Source organism: Coffea eugenioides, unplaced genomic scaffold, assembly GCF_003713205.1.
Source record: "Coffea eugenioides isolate CCC68of unplaced genomic scaffold, Ceug_1.0 ScVebR1_3143;HRSCAF=4300, whole genome shotgun sequence".
Lineage (NCBI taxonomy): Eukaryota > Viridiplantae > Streptophyta > Magnoliopsida > Gentianales > Rubiaceae > Coffea > Coffea eugenioides.
Genome location: NW_020863693.1, coordinates 1 through 20,738, shown reverse-complemented (window position 1 = coordinate 20,738; position 20,738 = coordinate 1). Strand labels below are relative to the sequence as shown.

The following is a 20,738-nucleotide window of genomic DNA, read 5'->3' as shown; positions in this document are numbered from 1 at the left end:
CACCAAAATTTTTGGTGTTTTATTATTTTTTTTTTTTACTATTCGTTTTTCATTTGTTCTATTTTTATTTGTCACAATTGGTTTTATTTACTTTTACTTTTAGTTATTTTAGCCATTTTAGCGTAGAGTTTCTCAAAGGAAAAAGAAAAGTGTTAAAAAATATGTTTTAGTTGTTTTGGATTTAGTTTCATTATTTAAAATGAAAAGGAAAAAATGAAAAATTGAAAATTGAAAAAAGAAAAAAAAAGAGAAAAACGATGAAAATGGAAAATGAAAAAAATTGGATTTGCATTTTGTTGTTTCTGATGTTAATTAAATTGTTTTTGTTTTTAATCTTTATTATTTTCAATTTTGTTATTTAAGTTTTTTTTTTAAAAAAAAAAGAGAATAGTACGCAACTTGCAAGCTGCGTTTTCGCAGCTTGCAAGGAAGGGCTTCGGGCAGCCCTTAGCTGCAAATATAGGAGAGATGGCTGGGGTTTTAGGGTTGGAGATGCTGGTATAAATAAAAAGGCAAGACAGCCGCAAAAAGGAGGAGGGGGGATGGCGGAAAGAAAAGCTGAACAAAGAGGCTAGACGAAACAGAGGGAGCATACGGTTGGGGTTGGAGGAAGAACTGAAAACAACTGAAAGGGAGAGCCGAGAGCAAGAGGAGGAGAAACAACAGAGAGCTGTGCAAAAGGTTAGAGCTTTGAAGAAAGGAAAACCAGGGAGTTTTCGGGGGTTAAGGACTGAGAGGCTGAGCAAAAGAAACCGAGAGCTGGACGGAATTAGAGAGGACAGCCGAGAGCAAAAGGAAAAACACCAGGCAAGAGTGGAGGGTTGGAGAGCAAAAATGACGGCCGCAATCTGGAAAGGAAAATACTGGAGCGAGAGAGTTTGGAGAGGAAGTTGACGGCTAAAACTAGAGAGAGTTTTGAGAGGAAGGGAAGGTCCGGGAAAAACTGAAAGCAAAAGAAAAAACACAGTAGAAAGGAGGGAGCTGGGGCTGAGGTAAAGAAACTAAGCTTGACGGCGAGAAGGAGAATAAAGACTCCATTTTTTTCAATCAAGCTTCGTACAAGAGAGGAAGCCGAGAGGAAGAAAGTCACTGAGAACCTCAAGCTTTTCTGGATCAGGTCCTCTCTCTTTTCCTTTCGGTCATCGATTTATCATTTCAGTTCTTTGTGTTTCTTTCAAGTCCACCGTTTCTGTTTACGGTTTCTTTTAGTCATGATTTTTTAAGTCTGGTTCACTTTCATTTGTGTCTTATTGATACATGAATATAGGGTTTTGTTTTGTTGGGATTCGTTTTGTGAAGATGATATGCTACGGAAATGGCAGGCATTAGCGATAAATTGCAGAAAAGTTTTCAACTTTGATTTTTCAGCATGAATAGATTTAGGGTCAGGGTTTTTGCTTAGACTATGAACCAGAGATGTTGTGATGAAAAGAACCCAGAAACCTGTGAATGAACCTGGAGTTACAAATTTATTCTTTTCTTCTCTCTTTGTTTTAGTTCTCGTTTGTGTTCTATGTTTTGAAAACTGGGTTTCGATGGTAAGCTCACAAAGATTGGAAATGGTTTGAATGATGTCTCAGTTGCAAAGTATTTTTTTCCAGAATTGCAAAGTTTCAAGATTGCCATCCTTAGTTTTTGTCATTTTTGTTTTCTTCACCCGGATGCTTTCTGCCGAGTCTGCTAAGGTTAGACAAACCAGGTTTGATCAGTGATGAATGGTGATTTCAGTGTTTGTTTGAAGAGTGAAATGTTCTGTGATGAATACTTTAATTGGCCAGTGCAAGTAGATGATAAAGCTCCTCGGCTGCACTTTTTCTTTCTTATTTTTCTTGGACGAAGTTCTTTCCGTGGGAATCCTTGGAGTTTGAATGACCATACATGGATTTATGTGATGCTTAGTTTAAAAGGTCTTGATCAAACTTTGTGTATTTGGAATGTGAAGTCCGAGTTTGGAAGTAAAAAAATGCAGCAGGCCTGCACTTTCGGTTGCTGAAATTTCCAAAGTTTCGGCAGGCTGCTGAAAATGTCTTATTGTTGCAGAATTGCTTTATAAGCTTTATATGAAGATTGCTTGAGCCATCCAATTTGCTGGTTGATCTTATGTTGGAAAGAGGTGTTGAGTTTGCATTTTTTGGGGGCTGAAATATTCGAAGCATGTTCCAATCCTTTGCTGGAAAAATGAATGACCGAATTGCCGAATTTTTCTTGTATATTTTCCAGAATTTTTTGCATGATCATTTCCTAAGTCTTCAGTTTGTTTTGATGGTGGTGATTATATGTTTTGCTTAGCCTGAAGTTGCAGGTTTGGTTTTGAAAATGTGTAACCCAAGTTGGGATTAAGAAATAGGCATTTGTAAACATAGAGCTGCAGCAGGTTTCCTTTTGTTTTTTTTCCAGATTGCAGAAAGCTCATTTTTTCTTCCTAAGTTGTACACTTTGCATGAAAAATCTTCCAAGAAACTCTTTGTTTTAGCTATGTTTAGTTGGAAATGGTTGAAAGCTCTGCATGAATCTTGTTTTTGCCGAAAATTCCTTGGAGTTGCAAAGACTCCCGAATGAGTTGCAGCAAAATTGTTTGGCCGAAAAGTTGCAGCAGCAACATCGACTAGCAACTTGCAGAAAATCTTAGTTTCCTCATGGGCCTTGCATGAAAGTTTTTCCAGATTGTGCATAACCTTCCTCTAAGTTGTTGCATTCAAGTTGAGTCATTGAATTCGGTGGTTTGCTTTGTACAAATGCATCTAGGCTAAATGAAAGATTGCTGAAAGAATGATTGCTGGAAAATTGCAGAACATGAGTTTCGTAGGTTTGCATGGGATTGCATGAAAAATAATTGTCAGATTTAGCACCTTGACCCCTCAAGTTTTCCCCTATGCCACTATGACCCAACCAATTGAATAACTTCATCAATTTGGTCCTTGGCAATTTTAATTTTACAATTTCATTGCTTGTTTGTTTTAATTAATCACTATGCTTTGTTTCAATTGCACTTAATTCATGATTTTAGGGGCTTTATGACCAAGTGAGCTTGTGTTTGCCTATTTCCTTTAATTTTCCCAAATAAATTGGTACCTTGACCATTTCTTTTATTTTGGAGGAGAAATAAGTGATTTCACTCCATTTAAGGCATCAACTCAAGGGAGGTACACCCTAATCCCTCCTTTGCACTTCATTTGGCCCTACGTGCTCCTACGTGTTATGTGAATATGCCTGTCTACTTCGCTTTCCTTATCTCCTTGCGTGCATTTACTTACTTTTACTTTTATTTAAGTTTTCATGGGGTATGTGTACACCTCTTGGCTTGTAATAGATAGTGCTCGGAGAGCATCTGGTCCATTTCCCCTTTCCCTTTATGCTTTTATGGGGTATGTGTACACCTCTTGGCTTGTAATAGATAGGGCTCAGAGAGCATCTGGTCCATTTCCCCTTCCCCTTGGTTGCTTGTTTTTGTTGCTACATGTTTAATTGCTTTAGTAGGCTCTTGCATCTAGTCGAGCATGCTAAGTGCTACGTGCTATGTGTTTACGAGTGTTTTGGCATGTCTACTTGCTTTCATAGCCATGAATGAATGGAATGGATGAATGTGCGTCACCACACTAGTCCAACGCTAGTGGTGGCACATTATTTCATTAGGAATTCATAGAAAGGGCTAGTCCAACGCTAGACCCAATAAGGTTTTTCCTTTATTTTTCATTAATGCATTATTTGCCTGTTCACTACATGTCATGCATTTTTCTTAGTTTTATCATTTGGCATGCTCCTCGAGCCCCTTTTCCCCTCATTTTAGGATTTTTGCATCTCATACTAGTTATAGGGTTCATTTTGCTTGAGTGTCCCCTTCCGATAAGGGAAACGAGCGAGTGTGGCTACTCGATAGCCTTAGCACGCTAGTTTCGCCTTCTAATCAAAGGGAAAATCAAGTCACGATTTAGGTCTCCCCGTACCCGTCTTGCTTGCATTCCCTAGGCTCATGCATTCTCAATCCACTCTATCATCACACTTTCACTTTTATCTTCACTTGCACACGAACATTTTTATCTTCACTCGCACACGAGTACTTTCATCTACATTTGCACACCTTCACTCTTATCTTATTACTTTTATCATTTTTCTCACTTCACACAAACTCACACTTTCACATGGCATGCATTCCACTCATTTTTCACGTCATTTAGGTTTAGGTGTGACCTCTCCAAAAGGATCATTATTGGGCTTCACAATTAATGTGATTGGCACCACTCGACCTTTGAAGAGAAATTTCCCCCAATCCCCCTAGGTCTAAGTTTTTGCATTCATATAGACATATCCAATACGCGATACATACCTTGGGTAGAAAACTAGGAAAGGTAAGGTTAAGTCGCGCAACTAGCCTTGGCTAGGTCAAAGGGGTGCCTCGGATTCTATCCTTGCCTTCCCCTTTGTCAAACGTGACCCCCGAACCTTTTTCTTTGGCTTACGTGGACTAGGAGTCGTTTTAAAAAGGGTTTTACTACTTTGTCTTTTAAAAACACTTTTTGGGTGACTTGGTACACCCCAAATCTATACCAAGTGGCGACTCCGTTTTCATATTTAAAAAACCCTTTTTAAAATTTCATTTGGCCAAATCGTCGCTTTCCAAAGTCCCATGGCCTTTTTACTTTTCATTTTGCACACGTTCACACCACACTTCACACACACATCACTCGAATCAAAAAGTGGGGCGCGACACCAAAGTTTGCAAAATGATAGTTATCTATTTTTGAATAAGGTTCATCTTCTTTTAAAAATAATCAATAAAATAAAAACATTTTTTGCATTAAATTTCTGAAAAAAGAAAAGTCTCACAAAAATTTGTTTTTAATCTTTTCAAATTTCATTTCTTCAAAATAAATGAAAATTTGCAAGGCAATTTCAAATAGGAGTTTACATTTTGTTTACCCTAAATTTGTTTTGAAAAACAAAATAAAAAGAAAAAAACAAAATAGGTGGAAGGCATGCATGGTAGCTAAGTGTATTAGGTGAGTATTAGCCATATGTCTTTGTTTTTTACACAACACATGCAAGGGGCTAGGTGGCAAGACAGGTGGAGAGTGTGGAAAAAATCTGGAACAAGGAAGAAACAAGAGAGAGGGCTTCGGGCAAGAGGAAAAAAAGAAAGAAGGGAAATGAGAAAAAGGGAAAAGAGAGGAGAAGGGGGAGGTTGCGAAGGAAAAAAGAAGACAGCTTTGGGGCTGAGGAAGAAAAGGAAGAAAGGAAAAAGGAGGAAGGGAAAGAATCTGGGGAGAGAGCAAGAAAGAGGGAGACTGCAAAGGGATTGAGAGAAATCTGAAATAGAGAGGGACAAACTAGAGGAGCTTCAGGCAGGAAGAGGAAGAAGAAACAAGCAAGGGAAGAAAGGAAGAAAAAGGAAAAGAGAAGAGAAAGGAAGGAGGAGGGGAAATCTGCGAAATCAGGAAGAAAAACAGAGGAGAAAACGAGAGAGAAAACAGAAAAGTGCAGAAAAATTTTTCTGCAAAACCCATGCCCAGGCTGATCAACCAAGCCCTTTCCCGATCAAATTCCAACCTAATCTCTGGTCCGAAAAGTGAAATTTATTTTTCTGCACTATCTCTGGATACCCATGAACAATTCTTATTAAGAAATAATCTGGGAAAGACCTCTCCAACCCTCTCAAATCGTAGCTCAAAATGACGAGCTTGCTGGAAATTTCTGCAGCAAAATTTCTGGGCTTCGCTCCAGCAAACGACAATCATTTCTTGGGGGAACCTCACATCCATTTGACCGTGAAAACATTCCCAGGTAAATCAAGACTCCTTCCCTTGTTAATCTAACATTTTTTTTACAAAGATTGAGGCCCATTTGGACATGAGTTCTTGAACTTGGCTGCGGTTTGATATGCTTGTTTGATGGCTCTGTCATGCCTATTTTTCTGACGATTTCTGGTTTTGCATTAGTCATTTAGAGCTTGATGAAAAGTTCAATGAAATCGGAAGAAGCTGATGCTCACATAAAAGCCATGAATCAGATTTTATTTCTTTTATCTTTTCTTTTTCTCTTACTTTATTTCCACATAAGCTGTTAATTCAGATCTTCACTTCATACCATTGCGTCTGGATTTTATGTTATTGTGGGTCATGAGACTTTGTGTGTAGGAGTCACCCCACGTTGCTTTTAAGTTGATAATGAGCCCAGAAATTCATAGAAAGTTTCATGAATGAATCTGGAATCGATACATAAATGGTGATTTAAGGAAAACTAGGAACTAAAAAACTAGGGTTTTGTTCATCACGGAATCTGACGGCTAGGGTTTTGTCTTCACGGCACCTTGCGTGGTGTAGCCATGGCAGCCCTCCGGCTCCCTGCTGGAGGGCGTCCCCCTGCGCATACAGTCTCCTCGTCTTTTCAAGGTAAGTCTTTTTCGGATCTGTTCAAACAGAATGCGTCACAACCATCGCTTTCCATTGCGGCAGAAACGGCAACCCACAAAGGCGAACCAGCGATTCTTTTTTCTCAGGCTACTGTGGACTCCTTGGCTGGTCCTTATCGTTTTGCTTTAGTTGGGAAGTTCCCCAGGGGTAGGCCGAGACTGGAGGAGGTGCGTAAATTCTTCTCAGCGCTGGATCTAAGAGAGATACCCACGGTGGGTTTGTTGGATTCGCGGCATGTGTTGATTCAGCTACAGACTGAGGCTGATTTCCATAGAGTGTGGTTCAGGAGGGTGTGGTACGTGGCCTCTGCTCCTATGCGTGTTTTCAAGTGGACACCAGGCTTCCATGTTGACAGAGAATCCCCTATTGTCCCTCTGTGGTTCCAACTTCCGAAACTCCCACTGCATTTTTTCCACAAGGAGGTGCTTTTCCAAATCATGTCCTGTGTTGGTGTGCCTCTGCTGGTAGACGCGGCCACGCTTGCGGTCTCTCGCCCGAGTGTGGCTCGCGTATGTGTCGAAGTGGATCTATTGAGAACGTTACCGTCGCGTGTATGGATTGGGAATGGAGACAGTGCTGGTTTTTGGCAGGAACTGGAGGTAGAGTTTTTACCCCAGTATTGCACTCACTGCTGCCGCCAGGGTCATGGCGAGAACAATTGCCATATTTTGCATCCGGAAATGCGGCACTCTATTGGGCAGCGGGCCAAACTGGGGGATGTGCAGCGGGGGCAGGAAGAGAGGTCCTCTGCACGGGCTGAGGGGACGGCTGGAGCTCAGCGGCGAGAGAAGGAGGAGGTGCAGCAGCAGGGCTCGCTAAAAGGCCCAGCAGATGCTCCCAATGGGCCGGAGGTGCGGTCCTCCCTGGGTCAGGGGACGGTTGGAAGTCAGCAGCATGGGGTGGAGGAGCTGCAACAGAAGGTTTCGCTAGGGGAGGAGGCGACGCTTCAGCAGGAGGAGCACCAGCCGCAGGTCACAGGGGTGGGGCTGCAGCCTGTCACGCTTCAAGCGTTGGAGATGGGCTGCTCGGAGATGGCTACTGGCCCAGCAGCGGGTGTGGGTGTGGGGTGTACGCTGGGTCTGTTTGGGAAAGATGACGCCAACATGGGATCGGTATGGGCTGGGGGGGCCGCGATGGAGCAAGAACAGGTCTGCACTGCACGACTTGAGAAAGGAGATGGGGTGGCGGACGAAGTCGCAGCGGTGCAGCGACAGGTTGGAAACTTATCACCTAGGGGTGGGGGTGTTATGGTGAGGATACATGAGGGATCATCATCATCAGTGGCAGGATTGAATCTTGATCCTGTGGTATCGTCTAGCAGTTTTGCACAAGAGGTAGATGGGTTGGGGAAGGCGTCTGTGGCTAAGGGACGCGGCACTCGCGCGATTTGTCCCTCAGATAGGACCCTACGACCTAGGGGTGCTGTATCCTCAAATTCCTTTTCTGTGGTATCTCATGATTAAGGTGCTTTTCTGGAATATTAGGGGGGTGGCTCATGCCCCTAATCTATCACGCCTAAGAAAGTTAATCAAATTGCACTCTTTACAATTAGTTGTGGTTGTTGAGCCCAAGACGGGCTTGGATAATCGCACTGCCATTAGACTACGGTTGGGGATGGACTACTGCCTCTCTAATCAGGAGGGTTCAGTTTGGGTGTTTTATCAGTCTTTGTTTGCTTGTCAGTGTATCGGGGAGTCGTCACAACATCTGACTATCCAGGTGCGCTCGCATCTATTTCCTACCCCTATTCATTTGTCTTGTATTCATGCCAAGTGTACGGAACACGAAAGGGAGATTTTATGGCATGACTTATTAAGTGATAACTCGGGGTCATATCCGTGGTTCTTAGTGGGGGATTTTAATATGATCACAAATGGAGAGGAGAAGAGGGGGGGCCTGCCATTTAGACCTTTGGAGGGTGTGGATTTCCTCAATTTCATGTCCGAAGCAGGAGTGGTGGATGCAGGGTTCTCAGGGTCTAGGTATACCTGGTGCAATAATCGTCCAGGTCCGGCTCGGATTTGGAAACGCTTAGATAGACTCCTTCTTAATGGGACTGCATTGGGGATGCCCCACCAGGTCACGGTTCAACACTTGGGCAGGGATCCATCGGATCACGCTCCGTTATTGTTATCCGTGGTAACGCGGCTGGATAATAAACCAAGGCCTTTTCGTTTCTTGAATGTTTGGACCATGCATGAGGATTTTTTAGGGGTGGTTCGTGAATGCTGGGCACAGCCGGTGGGTGGGTCGCCTATGCAAGTTTTGGCATCAAAGTTGAGGGCCGTGAAGCAGGTACTGAGGCAATGGTCTAAGCTTAAGTTTGGTGATATTTTTGAGACAGTTCGGGTCGCTGAGAGCGAGTTGGTGGATGTAGAGACAAAGTATGACTTGGACCCTTCGGATGCATTGCGGTGTGAACTAAATCAAGTCCAGGCACGATTGCGTCGAGCTCGTTTGATCGAGGACGGCTGCAAAAGGCACGTGCTAAGTGGCTTCAAGATGGGGATAGAAACTCGAAGTTTTTCCATTCAGTAGTGGCAGAAAGAAGACGGCGGTCAGTGATTCATCGAGTGAGGGGGTCAGACGGAGAGTGGCTCGACGAGGAGGCGCGAATTGGTGAGGCGGCTGTTACTTTCTTCCAGGAGCTTTTCACGGCGGAGACAGTTCTCCCGGCAACTGGTTTATTGGAAAACATTCCGAGTTTAGTCTCTGCCCAAGACAACGTTATTCTAACAGAGATCCCGCGGCTCGAAGAGGTTAAGGACATAGTGTTTGCCCTAGATGAGGAGAGTACGGCGGGGCCGGATGGGTTCACTGGGAAGTTCTTCACTTTTGCGTGGGAGGTGGTGGCCATGGACGTGTATCAGGCAGTGGTAAGCTTTTTCTGTGGGGCTGAAATCCCTAGGAACTTCATGGCAACATCGATTGTGCTGCTGCCTAAGGTGGAACATCCTCAGGATTTCACCCAATTTAGGCCTATTAGTCTCTGTAATTTCGCTAATAAGATCATTTCGAAGCTTCTTTCGGAGAGACTAGCTAAGATTTTGCCCCGGCTCATATCCCCACAACAGAGTGGTTTTGTGAAAGGGAGGCAGATTGCGGATAACTTTTTACTTGCTCAGGAGTTGGTGTCAGACATTACGAGGTCTAATCGGGGTGGGAATGTGGTGATTAAGCTGGACATGATGAAGGCGTACGATAGAGTTTCGTGGCCGTTTCTGCTACAGGTCCTTCGCCGCTTTGGGTTCTCTGAGACTTGGATTGATATGATTTGGCGTCTGGTCTCTAACGTCTGGTTCTCGGTTTTGGTCAACGGCGCACCTCAAGGATTCTTTAAATCATCACGGGGCCTCCGGCAAGGGGATCCCATTTCACCGGCCTTATTTGTCCTCGGCGCTGAGGTGCTATCTCGCACCTTGAATACGGTGGCCAGCCAGCGACAGTTTGTTCCTTTTAAGGTCCCTCCTCGGTGCCCTGTTATAACGCACTTGGCGTACGCAGATGATGTTATCATTTTCTCCAGTGGTGCGCGGTCCTCGTTAAATCTGATTAAGAGGGTCCTGGAAGGGTATTGCATTACATCGGGTTAGCGGATTAATTCACAGAAAAGCTGCTTCTTGACTCATCCAAGGTTTCCGGCACCGAAGGCAGCAGTGATTGGCCAGGTGCTAGGATTTCAGAGGCGGCCGTTTCCGGTTAAGTACCTAGGTTGTCCTTTGTACGTGGGACGGAGGAAGAAGATCTACTTTGCGGACGTCTACAATGCGGTGGTGGCTCGGATCTTATCATGGAAGCATAAACTTTTATCTGTGGGAGGTCGGGTGGTGCTAATTCAGAGTGTGTTAGCCTCAATGCCCGTTCACTTACTCACAGCCGCTTCTCCACCAAAGGGGGTCATTGTGGCATTGGAAAGGGTGTTCGCCGATTTCCTGTGGGGGACGTCTGGCTTTGGGACTAGGTTTCACTGGATTCGGTGGGAGGCATTGTGTAGGCCGCGAGAGGAGGGATGGATTGGCTTGCGTGGGCTGAAAGATGTGCACGACTCGTTCTCGGTTAAGCTTTGGTGGAATTTCAGGCAACAGGCGTCACTCTGGGCAGAGTTCATGGCAGGGAAATATTGCGCGGGTTTGCATCCTTGCCTGGCAGAAGCAAGCCAGCGGGGATCCCTCACATGGAAGAGAATAAGTTCAGTACAGCAGGTGGCGGAGGACAGCATCAGTTGGGTTGTTAATGCGGGTTTGATGGACTTCTGGCATGATAATTGGTTGGGGACTGGTGCGTTATGTCAGAAGGTGGAGATCTTCCATGACCACCTGGTTGCTGATTTTGTTGACTGCGGGGCTTGGAACATTGTCATGCTTAATCAGTATTTGGATGCAGGTTCGGTGGCGAACGTCCTTGCTATGGACCCACCGACATTTCAGGATCCTGATAGAATGGTTTGGGCTTTGACTCCATCTGGCAGTTTCTCCACGGAATCAGCTTATTCCCTCGTCCGGCAAGGTGGTCACCGATCGTGGAGTGCGGCAGCCATCTGGCACCAGTGTATTCCACTAAAAATCTCTTTCTTCATGCTGAGGCTGATGCAACACAGGCTCCCTACCATGGACAGACTAAGGGGGGCTGGGGTTCAGGGCCCTTCTCGCTGCTGGTGTTGTCTAGAACCCAGGGTGGAGGACTTAGATCACATTTTTTGTGCTGGAGAGGGGGCAAAACGAGTCTGGCGTCATTTCGAGATGCGGCCGGGGGAAATGGGGCCGATATATACGGCGCGGCATATGATTTGGCTTTGGTGGATTCGGAGCGGAAATACGGAAGTCTTGAAATGTTTATATAGGATCCTCCCCGCGGTGGTTTGCTGGGAATTATGGAGAGCGCTGAATAGGGGTGTGTTTGAAGGACAACGACTGAAGATTAGGGCAACTGTGACTCGGATCGTTCAGTTACTGGGCGAGCTCTTGCGGACCCGTTTTCCATGGGTGCGGTTTACATCCTCGTAGGAAGAGTTATTTCAACAGATAGCGTCATGTCGACCGCGAGTGAGCATTCAGCCCGTCCGCTGGATTCAGCCGCCAGGGGGGTGGAAGTTGAACTCCGATGGGTGTTCTCGGAGGAACCCGTGGGTGAGTGGAGGGGGCTGGGTTGTAAGGGACTGTCATGGGAATTTTGTCTTCGGCTATTCCGAGTTTTTTGGTACGATGAGTAGCCTGCATGCAGAGCTGCGCGGGTTGCTTGTGGGAATAAAGCATTGTATGGATCGAGGGTTCCAACAGTTACATGTTGAGGCGGACTCGTTGACGTTGATTCAGATCGTGCAGGGGGATAGTGCATGCCCTTGGCAGTTGCAGCGGGAGCTGGACGTTCTCCTCCAATTTCGTCACTGTTTTCATTCTGTCACGCATTGTTATAGGGAAGCGAACTCACCGGCTGATCGTCTGGCAAACTATGGGGTTGATTCTGAGTTAAGGCAGGTCTTTACTGCTTTTGCGGATCTGCCCCGATTAGTCAGGGGGGACCTTAGGATGGATAGGTTGGGCTTTCCAACGTTTCGTAGGCGGGTGGTGAGGCACTCATAGATGTTGTCTCATCTGTTTTCTCGTGTGTATGCTTGGTTTCAGGCCTTTATAATAAATAATAGTAGTATCTTTTCTTAAAAAAAGAAAAAAAAAAGAATCTGGAATCTGCATTACAGATTTTCCCCACATTACAGATTTTCCTTTCTTTTGTGTCCTCAATCTGGTAACTTGATGATAAGTTTATGGAGTTTAACGGGAATTTGAGGCTGTTTTCTTGTTTAAGATTGCCGTTAACGATTGCCGCATGAGGTTTGCTAAAATTTCAAAGCATCAGAAAGTTGAGTAAATTCTTAAATTGTTATGAAAAAAAAGTTGTTCTACAAGGGGGTAATTTTTGAAGCTAGTTCTAAGAGTATGATCTTCGCATTTGTGAAATACGAGTTCAAAGACTTCGCATTTCACAAATGCGAGTTCAAAGACTGTCAGTGTTTCACCAAAAAAAGAAAGGTTTAGGGAAAAAGTAAAAAATAGCATTGAAGCTCGCATTTGGCAAATGCGAACTTACCAAGCTCGCATTCATCAGATGCGAGCTCAGGTACCTCGCATTTCTCGAATGCGAGGTACTGAATCTGAAATGTCCCCAAAAGCGGTGATTCAATTTAACCTCGGCTTGAACCACTTGCTTTGTCAGAACATCCGCTGATGAATCCTTCTCTTCTCAATTTTTCTTCTTTGGCCTTTCTGCAAAAAATGACCCAACAATTCACTTCCAATGCTATACAAACACCAATCAACGTAGAGAGACCTAAACAATAGGCATTCAAATCTGTCTCCTAACCGATAGAAATTGAAGCTCAGTATCTCCATCCAGCTCACTCTTTCTTCTCTTTTGCTGAGCTAGACAACAGAATTGCAGCTTCCAGGATCGGCAGACGGAATCCCTCACATCTTTCTCGTTGGAAGCTCTCCGCCATTGTAGAGCTTCAACCCTGTTTGGAACCCGTTTCTGCCAAGCTAGCCAGCAGCGCCTCTCTCCCCTCTTCCCAATTTGCCACTTTTACTACCTCAACAGGACTCCCCAACCAATTTTGTGTCCCATTTGGGCTGCACATTTTCTTTTCACTTGGCAAATGGCTGTCAAATTCGTGGCTATGCTCTATTGTTCAGAAACAGCATAAAAGATATGGCTATGCTCTGTTTCTTTTCACTGACCTCGCATCTCAGTGACCTCACATTTAAGAGATGCGAGGTCTGGTTTTTTTTTTTTTTTTTGGATTTCGTTGGTCGAAAATTCAAGGAGACTTCGCATTCAGCAAATGCGAGCTCAGGGAACTCGCATTTGCTAAATGCGAAGACCCCTTGGACGGAATCCCATACCCAAAATGCCACTTTTGTAGAATTTTTTTAAAATTCATCATAATTTTAGAAATTTCTCCAGAAAGTTGGAGAAGCTCTCCTTCGAAGGAGATGCATGAAAAGTTTCCAAAATTGCGTTTTTGACCCCTATATTTTTAAATAATTCTGCTATGGCCCAAAAATATGGAAAAATAATCAATTTTACCCTTTGGAAATTCAAACGTTCTTTTTATGTTCTAACCATATTTTAAGTAAGTTTATTCTCTAGTCTTAGGAGATAATTAGAGTTTAATTAGTTTTTCCTAGAACTTTATTTTCGACCTCTAATCTTAGCAATAATAATAATTTGACCCTTAAAAATTTTATAATTGTTTCAATTAGGTCCTTGCTTGTTTTAATTTCTTGAATATAGGTTATTTACTTTCATTTAAATGCTTTAATTGTTCAATTTCATGATTATTTCCATTTCTTTACATATTGTTGCTTTTATTTGTTAATTAAATTGGTATGTTGACTACTTTGTTGATTTTTGGAGCTTTAAATAGGATAAATCCAAACCCAATTAGCTACTACTTCAAGGGGAGGTATTTTCTTTTATTATTTAAAAATCCTATGTGCTCCTATGTGATTTTATGTCTGTAATTGCATGTTGTTTGAATTTTTTAAATTTTTTTTATTTATTTATTCACTTTATTTGTTTTTAATTTTGTATATTTATTTTAATTTAATTTTTGATTATTTGGGAGGCAATTAAATGCCAAATTGTAATAGTTAGGTTATTATTTTATTCTTTACCCCTTTAGATTGTAGTTAGGGCCTCCGAATATAATAGTTAGGTCTCTATTTGCTTTTATTTGTTTATATGTTTGCATGCTTGGTGCTTATGTGTTTACTCGCTTTCTTAAAATCTTTGCATCTAGATATCATGCTTATGTGCTATGTGCTCTATGTGATTTATGTGTTTACTTGCTTTTATTATGTTTTATATGATTTATTTAATTATAATAAATGCATGACATCACCACACTAATCCAACGCTATTTGTGGCCATTTGTTTCGATTTCTCACTAGTCCAATGCTAGTGAGAGCTTATAGACATGGGCTAGTCCAACGCTAGACCCTTAGGGACTGTCCACACTCTAGATCATGTTTGTGTGACAAATCACTACATTTCATGCATATTTTCTACTTTTTAAGATATTTATCATTTTTGCATGATATTTCCTGTATATGTATATCCCTTATCCCTACGTGTGAAACATGACATTTAAACTTGTATTTCATGTAAGAAAAATTAGAAATAGGTTAGTGCATTTGGTTGATTAGGTTAGGGAGTACCCTTTAAATATGGGATATGGACGAGTATGGCTTCTTAGCCTTAGCATGCTCATATTCCCTCTATAAAAGGAAAAATTGAGTCACGAATCTTAGCTCTCGTACCCGTTATGTTGTATCCCTCTCTTTTAGGTCACGTATATTTGTATATTATAATTTTGTCTATTTTTTCAAGTCTCATGTTGCATATTCGTGACTTCTTCAAAAAATCACTTTGGGCATCACAATTAATGCAATTTGCACCAACTAAAATTCGAAGAGACATATTGACCCTTCCAATAACCATTAGGTCATTCATATAGTAACATCCAAATGTGATAAGTTTTATAAGTTAAACTAAGAAAATTTTCCAACTAAATCACGCAACTAGTCTTGACTAAGTTGAAAGGGTGCCTTGGATTTTATCCTTACCTTCCCTTTCTTCAACCGTGACTCTCGAGCCATTTTCTCTTGATTTTCGAAAACTTGGAGTCGTTTAAAAGGGGTTTTCTCTACTTTTTATTTAAAATTCATTTTAGGTAACTTGGTATACCTTAAGTACACCTTAAATCAATACCAAGTGGCGACTCCTATTTTTTATTAAAATGGCTAAAATAAAAGTGAATTTATCACATGCCTAACTGCCCATATACCATAACACATATTTTTGTTGCAACTAGTGTATTCTATAATTTATCTATATCACGTGTACCTGATAAACATTTGTTAGAAGACGTTTCACTTTTAGGAGTTAACTCCTTAAAAAAATAAAACTAAAAATAGAAAATTATAAGGAAAAATTATACCATTACGATGTATCACTTGTACGATAGAAACAAAATGAAAGATGACCCCCTCCTTTTATTGCAGGGATTTTCATGTCTGTATCTATCATTTTGTGATGTCGTAATCTTCAGTCTTCTTTATTAACTGGACCTTAATTATAAATACGTACATTCAAATACCAATTTGATATTCATTGAATGTATTATCCAGTGCTCAATACGTACCTATTGAAAAATAAAATATAGTTCAAGTGAACAGACAAGCACCATAAATTACAGCTATATTAACAGGGTATTGCCTTAGCAAGTTACAAGCAATTTAACACCGAGTACTTAGTACTCCTGAATCCAAAGAGTAATTGGAAACTTCACTTCTCCAGCAGCAAATGTTCATTGTTCTCTTTCCTTCTCAGTCTGTCACAATAGTCTCACTCTCACCGCTTCTGTCACGCTCTGTCCTGTACACTTTTGCCAGAATCAGAAGCAGCATTAGCTACTTCACTTCATGGTGTTTTCAATTCCTTCCACAGTGAGTAGATGCATTCCCATAAATTGCACCAGTGCTTAACTCGTGGCCCAAAATTAATTCCCTTCAACAAAAGGGGGAGAAATACCAAACCAACTGTTTTTGTCACGTTAATTTGGTCAAAACTCAGCCCCTGATAATGACACTACTAATTGGCGCCTTCCTCTTCACTTTATTGGCACCTTCTTCAGCCCCGACCCCAACCCCATACATTCTCAGTCCAGCACGCTCCATTTCTGCTTCTTCTGCTGCACTACTGTTTCTTGAATCTGCTTTCCCTAGATCTGAACTTTTTGGTATTGGTGATTCTCCACTTGATCATGGAAAATTCAAATCTAATCCCAAAAAGGGTCATGCCTCTTGGATCTTTTAGCTTCTCAGATTTGCTCGACAATCTTTTCCCCTGATGTTCAAGAACAAGAGCAGCCAGCAGTCAAAATGCAGTATTCATATGCCTCCATTTTCTCAAGGTACTCAGATTTTAACCTGTTGCTAATTTTCTTATCATTCCTCTCCCTTAGTTTTCTCCAAGCAAGATCAAGCGATGCTGAGGCGCTTTTGGCCTTAAAATCATCAATAGACCCAACCAACGTTCTTCAATGGGGTAGAGAATTTGTGCCTAATGTATGCTACTGGCAAGGAGTCAGAGAGTGCAAGAATGGGAGGGTCACGAAGCTGGTGGTGGAGAGGCTAAATTTAACAGGTATATTAGAAGAAAACAGCATGAACCAATTAGATCAGCTTCGAGTTTTAAGCTTCAAAGACAACTCCATTTCTGGCCAAATCCCAAATCTTTCCGGCCTAGTGAACCTCAAATCGTTGTACCTCAACAACAACAACTTTTCCGGCAGCTTCCCGTCCTCCCTATCGCTTCTGCACCGCCTCAAAGTGGTAGTTCTGGCCAACAACAAAATATCCGATAACATCCCGGAATCACTACTCAGACTTCCAAAATTGCATGTACTCTATTTAGAAAACAATCTCTTAACCGGTGAAATCCCTCCATTCAATCAAACTAGCTTGAAATTCTTTAACGTCTCAAACAACAATCTCTCCGGCGAAATCCCGGCTCACTCTTCCTTGGTTTATTTCAATGAGTCCTCATTTTCCAACAATGTTGATTTATGCGGCGAACAAATTCATAAACAATGTACTCCTTCCAATACTCCTGGTCCCTCCATTAGTCCTTCATACCCAATAATCCCAAAAAGTCAAGAAAACCATAGAAGGAAAAAGAAGCTTATTTTGATCCTTGTTCCCAGCATTCTTGGTGGGATTTTATTAGTCTGTATTAGTGTAGCAGCTTTGATTGTTTGTTTTAAGGGTAGAGCTAAGAAGACAAAGGACATCAAGAGTAAAAGCATGGACGAAGGGGAGGGAGAAGCAGGGGGCAATGGGGGTAGGGGTGATGATCATCATGATGATCTTGGAGGAGGGGGGAAACAAGGTGCATTTTCATGGGATCAGGGCGGTGAAGGACTAGGGACTCTGGTGTTCTGCGGACCAGGGGATCAGCAAATGAATTATAGCTTGGAGGATTTATTGAAGGCATCGGCGGAGACGTTGGGGAGAGGTACGATAGGAAGCACGTACAAAGCTGTGATGGAGTCCGGATACATCGTGACCGTTAAAAGGCTGAAGGAGGCTAGATATCCTAGGATTGAGGTTGGGGAGAGGTACGATAGGAAGCACGTACAAAGCTGTGATGGAGTCCGGATACATCGTGACCGTTAAAAGGCTGAAGGAGGCTAGATATCCTAGGATTGAGGAGTTTCGGAGACACGTGGAAGTTATCGGACGGCTGAGGCACCCGAATCTGGTCCCGCTTAGAGCTTATTTCCAGGCTAAGGAGGAACGTCTGCTTGTATATGATTATTTCCCCAACGGCAGTCTCTTCTCGCTCATCCACGGTACGCAGTTTTCGTCGGTCACTAAACTTCCAGTATTAGAGTTCACTAATTATTTGACTAACTAATAATTAATTTATAGTTCATTAATTATTACTAATTATTGTGATAATTAATTATGATAGTCTTGTGAATGCATTAATCGCTTTTCGAATTTATATTGCAACATTTTGTCTTTTTTGGCTTGAAGTTGGTATATTGCGATATTTTAGTGCTTTTATGATAAATGGATTCTTGATTTGGTGATCTTTCAATATCAAGGTTCTGCCTACCGTTGTAGACATTAGTGCTAGATAGTCACTATTATGGAATTAATGTTTCATATGCTGTCTATATGAGGGGGTTTAGAAGTGCCATAAGTCATATTAATTTAGACCAGAACACGTGGCATGAATTTAGACCTGTTCGTGTAGAAAATGTATTTCATTGTCACTGGAAGGAGAATCAATATATTCAAATAACAACAAGAAAAGGAAGGAAAAATAAAGGAAAAAATCCACAATAATTTTTTTTGTGTAAGATATAAATTGTGTCTTGACATTTTTTATATATCTCAAAATCATAAATACTTCTATTTGGATTTTAAAATGAGTAAATCTTTCCTACATTGACGGTGTATATACTATCATCGTTGGATTCATGACATGTGTGCAAAAGTTGAATTTCAAATTCAAATTTTGCATAGTTGTTATTCATCCAACGCTGATAGTGTATACACTGTCAGTGTAGGAAAGATTAATCCTTTTAAAATTACATAGACTATTACTGTGAATTTTCTTTTTCCATTTTAGTACCTGGAACTATATAGGCCTCTCTCTCTTTGGATTTGCAAGGGTGAGTTTTGAGGGTTGAGCATCTCGTTACTATTTTCTCCAATTATCTGTTCATTTACTCATATATAAATAGAAAACAAATTTTGAAAATCACCAATTATGTCAATATTCAGTACTTAAGCATACTTAAAAATAATACCCATTTGAGAATGTTTTATCATTCAATTTGCAATGAAAGATTTTGATGGTGAAAAATATGGGTCATAGGTATCATGAATTGTTAATGATTCAACTAGTGGTAACACTTAATCAAATTTATTTCAATCTTTTGTATAACTTTTATAAGAAATCAAGCACATGATGAATTACTTTTGATAGTCACATATGGTTCAAAATCATTTCATTTGGGTGTAATTGAGAGCATTTTCTCCGATAAAATGGAGGGGAGTTTGGCCTGATTTTTTGAGGGTGCATCCCAAGATGGATAGCAACTTGGTAGGAGAGTGAACATTGACAAAAGGATCTTCTTGGTACATAATTTCATCTTTTAGTCTTTTACCCTTGAGCTATTTTAGTTCTTTAGGGCTTTTTTTTTTCTGAAACCACATTGATATATCAACAAAATTGTTCTTGTGTGCATATGTGTCATACATTGACAGGAAGACTTGATTTACTTACTGACCTTTTTCTTTTTAAAATCAAAAGTAGACTATGACCAGTGACTTAAATAGCTGCAATAACTGAATAATAGTGATTAAAGAGCAACAATCTGAAATAATTCTTTTACAAAAATGTAATGATCATATGGATTAACTTTCTGCCAATATGATCTCCACAAAAGTTCATCTGAGCTTAAATATAGACTTATGTGTTGAACTAATATGTCACACATACACTTCATGTGTTTCTGGGAAGTTCTGAAGTTTTAATAGGGAAGGAAATACAAAGATTCAGGTTCAAGATCTAAAAGTCAAACATATAGTTGAGGCACAAGGGCTTTTTCCAATGTTAGTTAGATTGGATACAGAAAATTCCGTCTCACGAATGATATACTTTCTTTCTATTCAGGTTATGCAGCACCAAGTTGTTGGTATCTTGATGACTTGTTTGATAATTCTAGGTAGGAAAAATTCAGGTACAAAGGATATAGAAAGTACCCTAAGAAAGATGTGGAGGAAGAAGAAAATTTTGGGAATCAGTTTAAGTAACCTTTAGGCATCACTCAAGGGTTAGGTGCAGTTCAGTCTTAAGAATGCTTCAAAATCTTCAGGTTCTTTTTTGATTTTTCATTTATATATAAGTTTCACTGTACCGGATTAAAAGGAGATGGGCGTTACTCCTATTAGATATTTTCTCATACCTACTGGGATCAACTTTTGAGTTAAAGTTACGAGTCTACTGCTAAGACTAAGCTAGATGAACAAAGATTACTCTATGATAAGACAGAAGGCATATTAAACAGTCAAAATTAATTCAAATTCCAGTTGACTTGAAATAGTCCTAGTTGCTTTACTTGAAAAAAAAAGAAACCAAACTCCCAAAAAGGGAAAAAAGAAGAAGAAGTTAGATTGACTACAATCAATTGTGCACACTCACATAAGGACTCTCAAATCAATTTGATTTTGGCTCCTGAGGAGGCCAGAGATATTTGAAGGTATGTTTAAAATTAACTTTGATCCATGTTCGAAAGTCTGATCAATTTGCACCTCTGTTAAGTCTTTGTTAGTTGCATCAATAAAGCATTAAGACCTAGAAACTCAATAACAAAATGTACTGCACAAAAGTAGCGAGACTTTTTTGTCTTGTGTGTGCAAAGAAACAGTTGATTACAATAATATTTGTCTATGATGCCTCTGTGTGAAGTACTTATGACCCCACTTAAAAGGTGGATAATTCCCTGCTTTAGTTTAAAAGCATGAACCAATGAACAGCCATAATTTTACTTGGACTTTGATTTTGAGAATTCAAGAACTATATTAGTCTATCATTATAAAAAAAAAAAGAACTATATTTGGAGTCCACTTAAAAGGTGGTATTTCCCTGCTTTAGTTTAGAAGCATGAATCAAATGAACAGCCTTAATTTTACTCAAAATTTGACTTTGAGCCCCTTGATTTTCATCGTTCATGAAGGAACTACAATGAGAGCTACT

At 41.0% G+C, this 20,738-nt stretch overlaps 2 protein-coding genes across 2 annotated transcripts; both read left to right on the top strand.

Annotated features, from left to right (window-relative positions):
• The first annotated feature begins 6,319 nt into the window (after positions 1-6,319).
• LOC113757588 lies at positions 6,320-11,410 on the top strand. The gene is made up of 4 exons (XM_027300772.1): positions 6,320-7,761; positions 7,892-8,821; positions 8,920-9,978; positions 10,042-11,410. The coding sequence occupies exons 1-4, from the start codon at positions 6,320-6,322 to the stop codon at positions 11,408-11,410; spliced, it is 4,800 nt and encodes a 1,599-aa protein (XP_027156573.1).
• A 4,385-nt stretch (positions 11,411-15,795) lies between these two features.
• Positions 15,796-17,849, top strand: LOC113757587 (inactive leucine-rich repeat receptor-like serine/threonine-protein kinase At1g60630; the record flags this gene model as incomplete). The annotated part of the gene is made up of 2 exons (XM_027300771.1): positions 15,796-17,469; positions 17,573-17,849. Coding segments are annotated over exons 1-2 (1,401 nt in total), but the record flags the coding sequence as incomplete, so codon positions are not given.
• Between the last annotated feature and the right edge of the window lie 2,889 nt (positions 17,850-20,738).

What these genes read in the sequence shown, in the direction of transcription:
- LOC113757588 (XM_027300772.1), top strand. Translation starts at nt 6,320, where the DNA reads ATGGCAGCCCTCCGGCTCCCTGCTGGAGGGCGTCCCCCTGCGCATACA. An exon ending in GACCCTTCGGATGCATTGCG is followed by an intron (nt 8,822 to 8,919) that starts GTGTGAACTAAA and finishes AGATGGGGATAG; the next exon opens with AAACTCGAAGTTTTTCCATT. An exon ending in ATTAAGAGGGTCCTGGAAGG is followed by an intron (nt 9,979 to 10,041) that starts GTATTGCATTAC and finishes GACTCATCCAAG; the next exon opens with GTTTCCGGCACCGAAGGCAG.